The sequence below is a fragment of the Rhamphochromis sp. 'chilingali' genome (genome assembly GCF_963969265.1).
Source record: "Rhamphochromis sp. 'chilingali' genome assembly, chromosome: 1".
Taxonomy (NCBI): domain Eukaryota; kingdom Metazoa; phylum Chordata; class Actinopteri; order Cichliformes; family Cichlidae; genus Rhamphochromis; species Rhamphochromis sp. 'chilingali'.
The window spans coordinates 23,016,214-23,032,977 of NC_137929.1; the positions used below are offsets into that span (position 1 = coordinate 23,016,214).

Here is a 16,764-nt window from a genome sequence, read left to right on the forward strand (position 1 = left end):
GAAAAGAACAAATTAGACTACACTACTGAAACGTTCTGCTGATGTTTTTAAAGTTTCCATGTTACCAGGCTGTAGAGATTTAAACAGTTTTAGATCCATTACACTCACAGTCTTAAATGTTAAAATCTCAAAGGACAGAATTACATTTTTAATATTAACAGTAACTCTGGGCCTCTGTGGAGTGTGCAGATGACCTCATCGCTGTCTAAAAATGGATAAAAATCAAACTAAGATGTGCTGAATCCTTCAATAATACAGACTATTAGAGTAACAGGTGTGTAGCATCGCTAACTAGCTAGCAACAAGCCTCCAACACAGTGCGTATGCTTGCGGCTAATCTAGCAAACGAATTAACAACAGAGTGATTTTAGATGTTTTAGAACTATAAGATGATAAGCTGTGTGTCTTTTTTTTTTTTTTTCTAATAACAGTGACATGGTTGTATTTACCTTAATTAAACGAGTCGTCAGTCGCGGTAAACCAGCAAAAAACTCGAGCCGCCAGGCTACGTAAAAAGTGTAGAGGGGCGTGTTTGCGGTCATGTCCAGCGGGGGTGTGGGCGGGAGCGTTATAAAGTCGCTCCACCTCAAGTCACTACTGCGCAGACTCGGGCTCCAAATTTGCAAGATAGCAGCCTCCACAAGCGGGATATTTTGGCTTCATTTTTCATTTTTGCACAGTGGTAGGAGGCGGCGCCGAATTACAGACTTAGTAATGTGTCACGTGAAGATTCATCAGCCAGAATAAGTGTTTACTGACAATTGACAGTGATAGTGGACATCATTATCACTATTCCAACAATTCTCTCCACACAGACAAGCATAAACACACTTGACTATCACTAAATCAAATTAAACATGCATTTGTAATGACGCTACTTAAGTTTACAATACGGTTCATTTGCTCGGTCAGCAGGTGGCGGTATCTTCGTACACTGGGGAGTAAACTGCTATTAAATCAAACAGAAGAAGAAGAAAAAATCTGCACATGCGCAGTACGGATCGGGTAGACCCGATTTGTACGGTCCGACTTTGCACATGCGCAGTAAGGATCGGGGAATCCTGATCCGTAACTATCTTTTTATTTTTCATTTTTGTCTACATTATATTGAAATGCTTCATTATTGCAAGCATTTTAAGAGATACTTATTATTCTTAACATCTTAACAGATACTCTGACCCATAACTATCGTAAAAGGCTTTGACCGGAAGTAGACACCGTTCGCACATGTGTGGTACCGATCGGGTATCTGGTTCGGATCGGGTAGTGACACGCTCTCTCACCCAGGAAACACACAATCACAGAGAGAGCGTCACCCTGTAACCATGACAACCATAATGCGTCCGCCAGAACATAGCTGTCAAACAAAACCTAAACATTTAGTTAGTGCATTCTGGACTTACTGACCAATCAAAACACTGACAAAACACTTTATTCTTTAAGTCACACACACATTGTTCTGTTTTATACATGCAGTTTATGTGCAGCTGAAAGATGGGACGCAGGTATTGAAATACTGACCTTGAAATTTACCGACAACCTACCCTACTTCTTCAGTCTTAACTGCTAATCTATGTCAATATTGACATTTCAAGGTGTTCGAGGTATATAGGGCCTAAAAAATTGACCAAAAATAGATTCAGATTATATTATTGATGATAACAACAGTTTGATAGAAAAGCTGGCTGAGATTGTATATTTTGGTAGTATGGACACTGCTCAGGTGAAGCAAGAGCATAAACTCTGTGAGCCTGATTCTTTAAGGTCCCTCAAGCTCATCCCAAGCTGATTGATTAGACAGCCAATGTGACAGAGTTACGCACATTTACAATCACAAATGTCTGCAAGTACTCTGGATCATTTTCACAGGGAGAGGAACAGGACTGTTTGAATGAAGCTGTGAGGAACATTAAAGTAGAAGAGACCCATGTTTAAGGGACAGAATAATGTTTCTTTAATGTTTGCAAAGGCAGCAAAGTTGTAGAACACAAGAGTGTGACTGAGTGTGAGATGGGTGTTTCAGGGAACGAGGGAAGAAGGAAGCAGCAAGGTCACACACCGGAGGGAAATAATAAAGTAGTTACAATAACAGCCTGATTCAGTGTTCAGCAGTCATATCAGTGAAACACAGCCTGCCCCACCTATCCTCTGTCTCTGTGGAGTTACATAAACCTGGGCCAAAGAGCAGGAGTCAGTTGGAGGTATAGGCGGCCCACAGACGTACAGACGTATGCAGCTTTGAAGAATTGAAAAGAACACAAATTCATTCAGCTGAGGAGAGAACTAGCTCCAAGCTCCGTTTCTGTGCAGGTCAGGCTTCAGCAGTTATCAGAATCAACCTCCGAAGTCCACAACAGAAAAAGCTTTGCATAAAGCAGCAGATAAATCCCATTACCAAGCATGTAAATTCTACTTACACCAAAGCATAGCATTAACCTGCAAGCACTGCTCCAATGTGATCACATGTGGTTCGTCATGTGTACGGCAGGAACAACTAACGAGGCACTGGGATTCGGTCTCTGGTTAGCTCAATCTGCGAAAACAAACCTATGCATTCTCCAAGCAATGCCTTTCCCACTGAAATTAATAAAGTTAACGTCAGGTGTGAAAAGCGTTTGAAACTTGCGGTTGTGAATACAGGTCCTTTCTAATAAGTTTGTGGAGACGAATGTTAGGAATTATATCAACCTGTATTTCCCGACCTTGGTTCATGTCATTTCTTGTCATCAAGCGGGCAGGTTCACCGTTTGTGGTGTTGGGATTTATGTGGCAGTATTATTGTAAATAACATAGTACACTGTGTGCTACAAGTGGTTTGTGCCTTGGGTTTGGTGAGTAATTTTTTTTAACTGTAATTAGCGCGGATGCAGCTTGCTAACTAAGTTTTCCAGTGTTAGCTGATAAATTAGCATGCAAACACATGCTGTTTATCTCTGAGGCACGATCACTTTCCTTCATGTCTGTGAAGGTTCTCAGTCATCCAGGTCAAGTCTAAGTCTAAGGAGCTTGGATTTAAAAGCATCTGGACTTCTTTAAGTCGTTCATAAAGAAGTCAGGTGAACCACTCCAATACACAGACTTAACAATGTGGTGTATGCTGTACAGTGTAGCGGGGAATGCCCAGACCTCTACATTGGAGAGACCAAACAGCCACTTCACAAGCGCATGGCACAACATAGAAGAGCCACCTCCACGGGACAAGACTCAGCAGTCCATCTGCATCTAAAGGACAAAGGTCACTCTTTCGAGGATGCCAATGTTCACATTTTGGACAGAGAGGACAGATGGTTTGAAAGAGGAGTGAAAGAAGCCATTTATGTCCACTGTGAGCGACACTTTTCTTTGCAATCTCCTTAGACCACTTTCATTCATGTTAATCCATGTATTCCGTGTGCACGCCCGTCTTCTCACAAATGACCTCCTAACAGGTTTGGGCAGCACTACATATCTCATACCATGGAAAAGATAGGATGATATTCCTGGATTAGGAAAGCTGATAAAATTTTACTTTCACATCCAAAAGTAGAACCAAATATGCATCAGCTTGAGAATGCTGAGCAAGCCAGAACGGATTTTTGAGATGAGATATCCAGACAAAGACATCCAGTAATGTGTTTTGGATATTTCAATATCATAAAAACCCAGAAGCCTAAAATACTGGAAGGATTGAGCAGGATTAAAAGCAGGATGTGGCCTGTGGATATAGTCAGCTGTCACGTGTCCCTAAGTAGAGACACAAAATGTCTCAAGGGAGAAAAGGAGCAAGGCATCTGTCTGAATATACATAGAATCATGCAGAGGGTGCGATGGGACGAACAACATCTGGCATCCGCAGCACGCTGCAGCACATCCAGCAGATGGAGACAGAAATGCTTTCATGGGTGGTTTTGCAGACAGAGAAGCAGCTGGAGGCTTAGCATACAGGCTCAGAGTGCTGGACTTGGGGTGAAACCCTCCGTGCATGGTCAGGAGCTTCCTGGTCCTGATGTCAGTGGCTTTTATCTCCTAGGTAATTAAGGTGCTATGGTTACTACATGGCTATGAAAAAATGTCTCCTCCACATAAAATAACACTAAAGTATTATTGTTTTGCTCATCTAAATTCCATTTCATTTGTTGCATGGTGAACTTAACACACTAGACTTTTGCAGTTATCCAAGCTTTGTTAAGATCATAAACTCAGGAATGCTAACACTTAAACATGAAGTCATTTAGCTCAGCAAGACAAGTGAAGAATCAAATCTTTGAAGTACTGTGTTTGAGCCACTGAGTTTGTGCATGTTTGTTCTTTTCATTTTTTTTCTTTAGACACTTTTACATTTTTTTGTTTATTTATTTGTTTATTTGTTTATTTTCTCACTGATAAATAGGCATAAAAAGCAATCCTTGAATGCAAGGATTTCTCTTGCTAGAAGGTCTAATAAGAATCCAGGTGTCGGACCTGCATCTGCAACTGATGTCAAAGTAACATCACAGATTTTGATCCAACTTTCATTTTGGAATCGTTATTCAGTTATAACAAGACATTGAGCAGAGACCACAAGCTGAAGGGCATCCATATACTTTTAAAGAATGCAATAAATTCTAAGAATCAAGCAAATACAAAGCAAAGCAAAAATACATAAAAAACAACAATAACTGCAAATGTGTGCACATAAATAGCCATCATCAGTTTACCAGCATGCCTCCATAGGCTGTATAGGTGTATATAACAGAAACCCAGTGTCTGCTGAACCCCATGTTGATGATTTATGGCTGTCATGTGCTGATCTTTAATCCTTTTCTTAGAAGTGTCATGCTTGAAGCAGAATTAGAAATCCATCTAAATGGCCCTTGCTTTTTCAAATAGCATGAATGATGGTAGTGACGTCTCTGTTAATGATTCATATTGGGACATGTTGACAAAAGTGATGGTATTCTTCCTCATTTGGCTCCCTCTTGCTATCTGGCACCATGTACAAGGCCCGCAGAAAGAAGTGGTACATGCAGTTATTGCATACCGTTCCCTGTGCAGACACGAGCTAGGGGCAAGGATCAAGGGAGTTAAATATACAGAAGAAACAAATGTTATCAAATAGTTCATGTTCAAAGCTATAACAGCTCTATAACACAGCTGATTGCTTGGCTGTGGTCATTAAACATAGTCCAAGTCAATCTAAACAAAAACGCCTGGAACAAAAGTAGAGTGCAGAGTGGAGTACGACCCTCTGAAACAACCACGAGCTTTCTCAGACGGAATCTGAGAAAGTAAAAACAGACTGAACACGTCGAAGCTGATCCCAAATCAGATAAACCGTGAAAGCAGCTGTGACTTTTGTGATGGTTTGCTAAGTATTGACGCAGTTACGGTGCCATTTATTTATTTAAAAAAAGCCTCAGTAATAATAAATGTCATATGAACTTGCGCCTCAATACTGTATCACTGGCATGTCAACACCCTGACAACTGTGGTCATCCATGGGATGAGTCCAGAAGGATCCAGGGCAGGTAAACGCAGATACTCCCAAACTTTTCCTGCTATCTTACAGGTAATGCATGAAAGGCATTACCTAAGGCACCAAAAAACAAAGCAGTCGGTACACATCAATGAGATTTTAGCTGTTAGATATGTGCAAATGCCTCCTTTTGATCTTTTACACCTTTTAAAAGTAAACACAGTTATTGTTTACCTCACTCAGTTGCACTCAGTTTATGTCCTGATCCTGTATTTATACTGAACCGTAAAACAGCTGCAGATGCCAGAGGCTCACAGGTTGGTTATAGAGGTCATGACAGAGGCCGGGGGATGTAATGACCATCTGGCCATATTTGGTGGATGCTTCACATGATGGCAAAGGTGCCCTCAAAACCTCAATGCTATGTGTTCACACATGGCAGTGGCACCGTGAGTAAATCAGAGAAATACACTAATTCATACCCTCCTCATCATCATAAATAGTTAGAACTTAACGTTAACATCTAACAAATCGCCCAGTAACCCATTTAGGGTAAAGGTTAGGTTGGAATGTTCCTCTTAAATGGAACTGGTGTACCTAAATAGAAACATGTGGTGTGAATGAGACACGGCGGGTCCAGGGATCATAGGTTTGAGCCATTTTATTCAATATTTGTCACACCACAACACACACCAGCCCCTGAGTCCCCGTGTTTTTAACCATGCGGGCGTGATTAAGGATGTTGACAAAACATTAAGACAGAAAAACTTTAAGGTCAAAATGCATGAACGAGAGTTGCTAAATCAGCAGCTTCTCAAATTATGCTGATTTAGCATGTGGGTAAAATCCAACTCAAAGTTGATGCTTACGCGTAAAATGCTGATAAAAATTACATGTTTAAACCTTTAAAGGGATATAGAGTAGAACAAAGGAGTACTGCGGAGCAGTGGCATGTGGCTCCGTGCCCATATTTTGAATACTGCAAGTGTTCTTCATCAAATTCACTGACAAGTTGTTGACTTGGGCATTTCCTTGGATTCACATCACACTATTGTTTTAAAATCAGCTTTACAACATTTAGCATTTATTACGAGTCACTGAAACAATCCAACACTAAATATTTAGCAGCGACACAGAGATCAGCTAAATAGATATGCACAGGAAATGGAATATTAGCGGTGAAACAGAATATTTACAGTGAATAATCAAAGAGTTTACAGAAGCAAAATGGAAATATTTGACATTCTTCAATTCTTCCCCAACAGCCCACTCACTAAACCAAACTGAACTAGATAAGAAGACACAAATATGGATGACTGGTTTCATCTCAAAATCTTAATTTGATATGTACATTCAGTATAAACAGCATTGCCATATAATCATTATTAACCAAAAACAGATGCATTTTTGCTCATAAATAACGTTCTGTGTAGTTTGTGTTTCCTTCATTCTTCTAGAAGGTGAGCACTTAATATGAAGATGGTGTCAAAAATAGCATTAAATTAGGACTGTAGATAAAAGCTCTCTTCTCTTTGCATGAAACCCATAATAACAGTTTATAAAGACATTTTCTCAAGTGATAAAATTCATGTCATTGTACATAACATTGCGACGTAACATTGCAGCATGGTGTTCATTTTGTAAATTATGGCCCGATTTAGAGTAGAATAAATAATAAAGTGAAGCATGCATTAGCGTGTGGCTACCTTGTGATTCACAAGTGTCTGTCACTTAAAAAGGTTTAAAGAAACAAAGATGCACATTGTGAACTTCTCACCTCGAATGAAACCAAATGGTGACGTTATGATAACAATGTCCAGTGTTTACATATCCATATATGTATTTATAGTGCTTACACCATCAGTATGTTGTAGTGTCTTGCATGTATAGAACAATAACAAGTTTCACTTCACTAAAAATGCTACATTAATACAGCAATGTGCATAAATAGTACTCGCTATGTGCACAGAAGTACTGCCAGCTGAACCCTGAAATCCCTGAAACCCCCAAATCTACCTTATCATTAGGAAAGAGAAGAACACTTTCTTACATACACTTATCATCATAAGAGAAGCTATATCTTCCAAGGTTACTGAAAAGAAATTGTTTGTAGAGTTGAGCTCTATTAGTTTCCACCAGTGAAAGAATATAATCTCACAATCAAAGTAGTTACTTAAAGGAACACAAAGCCCCGGCTCTGATATTGAAATGCCTTTTTATCACAGCTCTTTCACTTCATCTTGGGACAAACTGAACTTTCCTCTCCGCAGGACGCATTGTGTCCCTGCTGAATTCTCTGAGGTAACCGGGAGTGGCTCCAGAGCAGAGGAAATGTGATTAAATCAACTCCTGTACTCTGGAGGACACACTGTGGGGAGAAAGTCAGTTTTAGATGTGTCTAGACCAAGTGCGCCCCCTGCAGGGATGTTAGATGGGTGTATCTGGCTGAAGAAGAAGAGGCGTGGGATGCTGCTCTTCTTTTCAGCTCTCTGGAGATCTGGAGCCAAGATAGCGGATAGCAGCAGCAACCATACAGACAGTCGCTCCACACACTCCCCTGTGAGACACACGAAGAGAAGCCTGAACGCAAGTGGGAGGCTCAAACAAAAGGTGAACATTTGCATTTAGGTGTGAAAGAAACGCCATGCAGCAGATTGGTACTGCAGTAAACCAGCACGATTACTTAAAGTTAGACTACAAATAGAGTCAAATATTTACATTATAGTTTTGCAACATTTCTTTTTGACAAAGAAGGCCAGATTTCAAAAATGCATGTAGTGTGGATAAAAGCAGGCAGTATCTTTGTCAGTGCATGAGTACTAAGTGTTCTTGTGTTTCAGTGAGAATCCTTTCTCTGAGGACATCGGCTTTCTTGCTGCCAAGTCTTTGCTCATAGCAACAGAGAAAGGACTTGTCAGTAATGTCAGGATGAAAATGCTGGTGGGTGAGATTTGATAAATCAATAAAGTCTGAGAAACAGCAAAACAGCCGATGTTCATTCCATGCACAGCTACGGCATGTGATTTTTCCCTTCATGATACTGAGTCAGCAGAGCAACTTTGAGGCCAGTTTCTGTCGGTTTTCTTTCCCTACTATCACTCCTCACTCTAGAACAGCAGGTCTAGCCTTGTGTAAGTTAAACTTCTAACTTCATTTTGGCTTGATTATGATGTAATATGACCTTTACCAACAGACAGACTGTATTAGGCCTAATTGGAAGTTTTGTGTGGGTCTGGGAAGTTTTGGCAAATGAAGTCCTGTTCTTCTGTTTTGATTAACAGATACATTAGTCTGTGCACTGCACCTCTGTGGTTTATGGATACAGCTAAACAAGTTTTTGCTTTGTAGATCATCAAGTGATCTATTAGTTGCATGTGCTCATAGATTAGGGCCAGAATTCTTGAAGTCCAATGCAAACCTTTTGTACAGAACTGACAAAAGGAGGAAAGTACACTGTACTCCTACAGAAAAACTCCAAAAGAGCATTTGTCTTCCCTTCAACTCTTTGTTTCTAGCCAGCAAAGCAGACTAAACCTTTTTAACACTAAGAAATATGGTTGGTTAGAAGACTTGCCAGCTCATGCTCATGCCAGCCATAAACTGTTACCGACATCTGATAAACACAAATTACAAACACTTTCAGGGTACACATCAGACAGATTTTTCGCTATAAACTACGTCAGTGTCATGCTAATGATAAAAGACAAGTGAAAGAAAAACTGGAGAATTCAACAGCTCGGCCACGTTTGATGTGTTTCCGCAGTTGAAAGACTTTTGCGGGTATTTTGACAAGTCCCTGGCAATACATCAGATAAAAATTAAGATATTTCACTTTCAAGCCCAAAAAATAATGAGAACAAGTTGTACCAAATTCCATGCGAGTCCATTTATTAGACAGTTCATCTAAAATGTGAATCTCATAGTAGCACTACAAGAAATCCTGCTGGCCTTGGCAATCACCAGTGTCTACTCCAGTGATTCTCTGGGAACCATGAATGTCTATGAACAGTGAAACTGGGGGTAACTGAAGAAACATAGCGGGATAAATATATTTAATTTTTACAGAAAGATGGCTCTGAACGTCAGCGTATGTAAGGAAGTTTTATTTTCATGGTATGTACCGTTAAGGCCTTATCTCTTTTCTCTTATGAGAGAATAGTTGCCTTGTTTCACAAACAGCCTACATGCTGGGACTTGTTTTCATAAGAATTTTTGGCACCCTCCTAGCTCATGCTCTGCGGTATTGACAGCCACTGACAGCCCACTCCACCTCCATTAAAGCCAACATTACCAACCACCTCCTTCTCTCCGATGGCAGCGCTCCAGCATCTGCCTTGCTGGCCTTCAACCACTCCCACCATATCTCTCCTTTTCTTCACTGTCCCAGAAAGGACAGGCTGGCCTTATCCCACATCAAACTGAACATTTGTTGTTTGCATGGGAAACAGCTGTTTCATATTAGCTGAGCACTGATCAGTGACGGCGACCTGATGTCTATCAGGAGTCTGTGTTCACACATCCAGGTGGATGAGTGCACAGTGTGGACAAACACAGCAGTGAGGCAGTAGGTGGGTGCCGGAGCAATTCAGTACTTAGTTGTTTATTCATTTGTTTATTCATGGCAGTTATGCACGCTTATTTATTTAATAATTAACAAATATCTAATGTTACCGCACAGACTAACAATGATGTTTGCGTTGCTCAAGTAATAACTGGTGTCATTACGATAGCACGTAGTGACGTTGGATCTATTTCTCCTGTGTGCTGTTATTGTGATTCATCACTTATATACCTCAATCTCCTCAGCTACAGTCAGAATTATGCAAAGGCCCAGCAGCTCTGTGTAATTGAGCTGGGGACACAATGCGCTGCATTGGGAAGCAATCAGTCACATTCTGTTTATCATGACATCAACTACAGCTGCAGGGATAGATTCTTTCATTTGAATGAAAGACTTTATAATCGCTAACAGTTAGAGTAAAGTTTAACTTGTCTTCCAGACTGAACATGGAAGAGCCCTGTGGTAAACGGCTCTATCATTTATTCACTGAGGAAACTGTGACAAAAGCTTTAATCACATCAGTGTCCAACACTGAATTTAAACAGAATATGCCTACATCCTGTTAAATACGGCCAACAGAAGAAGTGAGGGAAACACTGAAACCCGCTTATACAACAATACAGACCCACATATGTTTTGCAGAACAGCTAAGTTTTATTAATACATCTGTGAAGGTTCTCAGTCATCCAGGTCATCGTAGTCAAAGGAGATTGCAAAGAAAAGCGTCTGGACTTCTTTAAGTTGCTTGAAGACGTTTCACCTCTCATCCGAGAAGCTTCTTCAGTTCTAAGGTTAAATGGTGGAGAGTCCCAGATATAAACCTAGTGGGAGTTTCCCCCCACAGAGGGACAAAAGGACCCCCTGATGATCCTCTAATCGCCTGAGCCAAGGTGTGAAACTGGGTGTGGGTCCCAATCAGCCAGAGTTTCGGGTGTGTTCATTGTGAAACCTGGCCCCACCTTATCATGCGAATTCCTGAGGTCAGATGGCCCAGGATGTGAGTGGGTGTTAAGGCGTCTGGGAAGGGATCTCAAAACTGGATTATAGATGGCAGAGAGTTGGTGTCGTAAACCCCCGCCTCTGTTCAAAGATGGTCGCTCACAGTGGACATAGATGGCTTCTTTCACTCCTCTTTCAAACCATCTGTCCTCTCTGTGTGAAGTGAAAAGCAGCTCCCCAGGTTCAGATAGTGGTTTCGAATATTATCACCAGTGAAGCACATGGGAAAATATATTTTGGAAGACATGGTGTCAGTCTTTTTAGGGGAATTTAAAAAACTTGTAGTGTCCAGGACAACGAGACATGTAGCCTTTCTATGTGATTGTTAGCCTTATTAGCATTAGCAAAATGTTACTTTTCATTAACTAACCATTTGTGTTTACTAAGCAGCAACCTCTGGAGCTCTGGACTCACTAAAATGTGAGTATCGAGTATTTTATCTGTATCTTAGCAGTAAATAGTTACTGTCTCTTTGAAACCAAAGCTTGCTAGCACTGAGTTATAACTTTAGCTTAGTACTTCATCTTGTCAGTCAAAGACAGTCATTTCTACCTCAAAAAAAGAAAGAAAAAACATTTGCCACCACTCCATTGTCCATTAAAAATTGATTTGGATAGGATTTAAGCCCAAACACTGGAAGAAATAAGAACTTGAATCAAATAATTACAAAACTGCTACAAAGACCCACCTTGGAACTTTACAGTCTAAGGCACAATTTCTCCAGCGCCTTAGGCTATAAAGTTCCAAATTTGAGACTGACTGGAAGACATGAACTAAAATATCTATTTGTGCATATTTCTTTAGGTTGTATTATGTAAGTGTTATGTGAGTGTTACTGGAGGTTTACTTATTTCAAATATACATATACTGAGATTTTTTTTTTGTCATTAATGTTTAATTTTATTATTAATTCTATTATTAATGTTTTGGTGAGGCTCAGAGAAGCTAGCTGCCCCTACCAACATAGCAAAATTGGTATGGGCCGGATCTGGCCCACACAATGTGCTTACACATGGCCCACATACCGCAAAGAATGACGGCCCTTTGGCGGCCCAGACCTGGTTTGCCAGAGGTGGCCCACACATGGGCCAGCACAAGGCCAGTTGCAGACACACTGGTGGTCCTGTGCTGGCCCATGTGTGGATTACCTCTGGCAAACCTGATCTGGGCCACCAAAGGGCCATCATTCATTGCAGTATGTGGGCCACGTGTAAGTTGTGTGCAGCCACGGGCCAGTTGCAGACATACTGCTAGCCCTGTGCTGGCCCAGAACAATTTCAGTTCTGGCCCCAGATGTCAGCCTAATGTTTACCTTAATCAAGCCATCTAATAACAACATGTGCCGGAACATAATAATGCAAAAGTAACACAATGAAACTCTATTCAGACAGAGTAGAGTGGACTGACTCTTACGCAGAGCTTTTCTACTCTCCTGGATTACTTTCTAACTAGATTCATACACATTCACACTCTTGACATGCAGACTGGAGGAGCCAGGGATCGAACCATTAACCTTCCAATCAGTAGGCAACCTGCTCTACCGCCTGAGCTACAGCCACCAACTAGCAAAGATGAGTAAACCGTCACTAGGTTTTTGATAAAGTGTACACTCACAAACCTGTCCAACCTGCATTTGAAACGTTGGCTACCGTAGCAGTACAGTATTGCAACATGGCATTTGGGTCTTCTAACTAAAATAGGAAAATAGGAACATAAATAGTGCCATCATTGCCAGACCTGCCCCACATCTGGTTGACATAACATCCTGCCATAACACTGATCAGTCAGAAGTGCCAGCTTGATGCCAGATCTGGGTCAGACCTGCTTGCTATGTGGGTAGTGCGATTAGAGATGCTTAGACCTCACAGGTTTTATTTTAAAATCTCATGTGAATCTCATATGATTTGAGTGTGGTATATCTTAGAATTTCATCAGGAAACAATTTTATGGGTTTGTTTTTGTTTTTTTCTAAAAAAAAAAAAAAAAAAGGCAACAGTTATGCTGTTTTCTAGTACCTTTATGCCATATCGCTGCCTGACAGACGCCCTCATGGCAAGAGAGGCTGGTGGTACACAGCCTATACAGTCCAGCAGAGGTAGGCAGGGGCAAGCTCCCACTGCACTAGTCACTTTACAGGTAAAGACTGGGAGGCAGCACAGGGCAAAACAGCCTGCATAGATTACATAAATACACTATATTAAATCACTGACAGGTAATAAGAGTTCAATCCAACTATCAGTCAATCACTGGGGATCAGCAAAGACAATGTAATAATTTAATATACTTACAGTCGCCCATGTCTTTGTAGCACTCACACAGACCAGTGCTCCATTGCCCTTCCTCTTGAACCGTGCTCTGTGGCTGAACCTGTACCACCTGTCGCAACATTATTGAACTATTCAAAAGAAAAGTGGATTAACATTAGAAGATAAAAGATAAGAAGAGAACTATATTATAATTGCAAATAAATTCCTTGACGATGCTCATTACATGATGAAGTTTAGTCCATCTATCCATTTTCTGTTGTTTATTCAAGTTTGGGTCAGAGCAGAGATACCCTGATATTTCCTCTCCCAAGATCATCTGTGGGGACACTGAAGAAGCATTCCCATGCCAACCAAGAGATTTAATCTTGCCAGCGTCGTGGAGAGATACTATCCTGAATCTGCCCTCTATCCTTCTCCCGGTAGCACATGGTAGGAAACACCTCACCTAGGAGGCATCAAGGAGTCACCCTGATCAGATGCACTAATTACCTCAATTGGCTCCTTTCAGTGTGAAGGAGTACTGGCTCTACTCTAAGCCCCTCCCATATGACCAAGCTACAAAGGGTGGTTGGACTACATTGCTCCTTCTGAACATGAGGTTCAATTCATCTCCCTTTGTCCCGGACCACTGCAGAAGGTGTGTAAGTGGGATTGAAGACATCATTCTTTCTACCACCAAATTATACTCTCTAATTTGAGGTTAGCTGTCCTTGCCCACTCTATGCAGTGTGAGGAGGAAGTCACTACCCCTTCCTCTTTCATCTGATGATTAGCTAGAAATACCTTGAAGTTGACCAAGTCTTTGCTTTAGCTACTGCCAGGGTTATATTGTCAACTGCCTCCAGAGTCCCACACTTCACAGGACTCCTTCTTCATCTTAGCTGCTACCTTCACCTCTGTGGTCTATCTGGTTTGGGGTTTTACTGCCACTCAGACATCAACTATCTTGGAGCCACAGCTCCATAAATCAGCTTTGGCAACAGAGGTGCACGATATGAGGGACTCATTGTGGACCCTTGGAATGCTCTCAAAGCTTTACCAAAGCTGGGATTTGAAGATCCTGTGGAGCAGGTTTTTCCCAGACACTCCTTAAGAGCCTTTACTGTACATAGAGTAAACCAGGTTTCTCCAGCATCTCCCACTGCCGCCTGATCCAACTCAACACCAGGTGGCAATCAGCTGATGCCTGTTTCTCTCTTTACCAAAATGTCTAATACATACATGGTCGCAGGTTTAATGATAAGATTACAAAATCAATCCTCAAACTGTGTCTTAGGGCATCCTGGTGCCAAGTGCACATATGGACAGTCTTATGCTCAAATACAGTGTTTGTAATTGACACACTGTGGTTAGCACAGAAGTGCAACAAGAAAACACCATGTGAATTCAGATCACTCAGGTCTTCCCTCCTAATCACACCGTCATTGTCCATGTGAGCACTGAAGCAGTCCAGCTGAACAATAGTGTCCCCATCATGCGTACCTTCAAACATATTGCCCAGGGACTCCAAGAAGGTTGAGTACAAACATGATATGGCACATGAGCACAAATGACAGTCAGGACCTGTTCCAGGATCCAGGTCCAAGGCACACAGAAGCAATTCTCTAATCCAGTGGGGGTGAAAAACCCAATCTGCAGGTACCAAACTGGACAAATACAAGTCTACCTACTCCTGCTCACCACCTCTTCTACCAGAAGTCATATTTCATACTCCTAAAGCCAGATCTAACCAGAAACCAGGCTCAGGGTCACCAGGATTTCCACCCCGACCCCTGCCTGATCCACAAAGTATAAAACTCCCTGAGTCGGGAGGTCACCACAGAAATGAGACATTCCCTCATTCAAAAATGAAATTATATTATCAATAGCTTAGGAATTAGGAAAATAAACACCTGTGAACATTTTTGCAGTTATTGTAGCAATGAGTTATTTTTTACTTTGTTTATTTATGCCCCAGCATAAACCACGCAGATTAACTTCTCTACACAGCAGCAAAAAAACCCCAAACAAACAAAAAAACAGGTACAGATGTACAAACTAGCAAACTTTTTGTTTGTGACCTCAGGAGCAAGCTGTCCCTCACTCATTAAAGTATTAAACACTGCTGTCTTCTAACATAAGCTGTTATTTAGCTTTATCTCTTCAGCCACATTTCAGTCCCCGAGGAGATAAAATATTCCACTAGAACTCTGCTCAGGAGCAGACCGGGTTACAGGCAGCCTTCCGTCTGAGGAATAATTCACATCGCTGTTCCAGAGAGTGTGGAAATGTTCAACCAGACATGATAGAATAGATGACTCACCTTATCCAAACCGTTGTAAGCCAAGTTTTGTGCTCTACTCTTTTTCACTTTTTCTTTCTTTTACTCTTCCCTATTTTACTTACATATCTGAATGCTGCTCATAAGTCACCACCTGACTGTAATGTTTTGGTGTAAATATGGGTGAAACGAGACAAACAGGCCTTTTTGCTGACCTGCAGTGTGCTGAGTCCAGTGAGAGGTTGGTTAAAGTGTAAAAAGTAGTTTAGACACGAAAATTTGTAGGAAGCTGTGTAAAATAAAACGATTGCATAACTCAACACCTCTAATTTAGAAAATTAGTAGTTTGGAATTTCACCATCCGAACAGGGTTTCCAGTGATTCTTCTTGGTAAACCATTTCACCACAAACAATGTCTCCACTATGATATCTGATTTCTCATTTCTTGTTGAAGTGTGCAAAACATTTAACAGGAAAGGCCCATTCACTAACGCTTACCCTTATCACACAGAACCTGTTCTTCTCTTGCATCAGGGCTAAAGCTGAGACGAATGATCATAAAAGAGATTAAAAGAGGTGACATTCCTCGTAGGCAGTAAACAGGTGGGTATGAAAAATATAAGAAAATGGAGATTATTGACAGCACAACTGACAAGAAATAGCTAGAAAAGAAGAGAGGGGGATGGTGAGAAGGACGTTAATATTTTCATAGAAGATAGAAAGCACTAAAAATAACTCAGTCTCATATTGTGTTTTATACTGTGGTGATCTGTTGTAATACTGTACTTAATATTTCACAGGCCCACAGAGTAATGTTCTCATTTCACAACCAAAACGCAATAGTTGTGAAATAAAGCAAAGCTAGACTTTGTCATTTTGGGAAACACCTATTTTCTTAGTTTAAACTTAGAAAGCAAAATTCCAGTAAAATCCCCAATTTCATGGTGTTTATATCAAATTCTGACTCTACCATCTAAATGTCACAGCAAAAACTGTCCAATGTAGTTCAACAAATGCAACAAAATTTTTAGCATGAACAGAAAAGGGAAGGAGAGGCACAACAGGGTTTTACAGCCATCTGTAAACCATGGTTGTCATGGTTTGGAGCTGCATTTTAGACAGTGGTGTTGGTGCTATTCAAAATTGACAGAATTATAAACATTGAAATTTACTGTCAGTCTTTAATCTAACATGCAAGAGCATCTAGACACACTTGATGCATGCTCAATCATCTAAGTAAGTA

General features: G+C 40.9%; 1 protein-coding gene across 2 annotated transcripts; it reads right to left on the reverse strand.

The window, feature by feature from the left end:
• Positions 1-6,096: 6,096 nt before the first annotated feature.
• LOC308410591 (placenta-specific gene 8 protein-like) lies at positions 6,097-15,749 on the reverse strand. 2 transcript variants are annotated; one of them, XM_080904011.1, is made up of 4 exons: positions 15,564-15,749; positions 13,283-13,389; positions 13,010-13,164; positions 6,097-7,991 (listed from the first exon to the last, which is right to left on the reverse strand). In XM_080904011.1, exons 2-4 carry the CDS (start codon positions 13,380-13,382, stop codon positions 7,833-7,835), a joined length of 414 nt encoding a protein of 137 aa, XP_080760137.1. In that variant the 5' UTR covers positions 13,383-13,389; positions 15,564-15,749; the 3' UTR covers positions 6,097-7,832. The 2 variants fall into 2 exon arrangements, with proteins under 2 accessions (XP_080760137.1, XP_080760138.1); XM_080904012.1 differs by lacking the exon at positions 15,564-15,749 and adding an exon at positions 13,485-14,994.
• Positions 15,750-16,764: the final 1,015 nt, after the last annotated feature.

Coding starts and splice junctions, on each gene's coding strand:
- LOC308410591 (XM_080904011.1), bottom strand. CDS start 13,382: ATGTTGCGACAGGTGGTACAGGTTCAGCCACAGAGCACGGTTCAAGAG. Junction 13,165..13,282: donor CTACAAAGACATGGGCGACT/GTAAGTATATTA, acceptor TAATCTATGCAG/GCTGTTTTGCCCTGTGCTGC. Junction 7,992..13,009: donor GGCAGCGATATGGCATAAAG/GTACTAGAAAAC, acceptor TGTGTCTCACAG/GGGAGTGTGTGGAGCGACTG.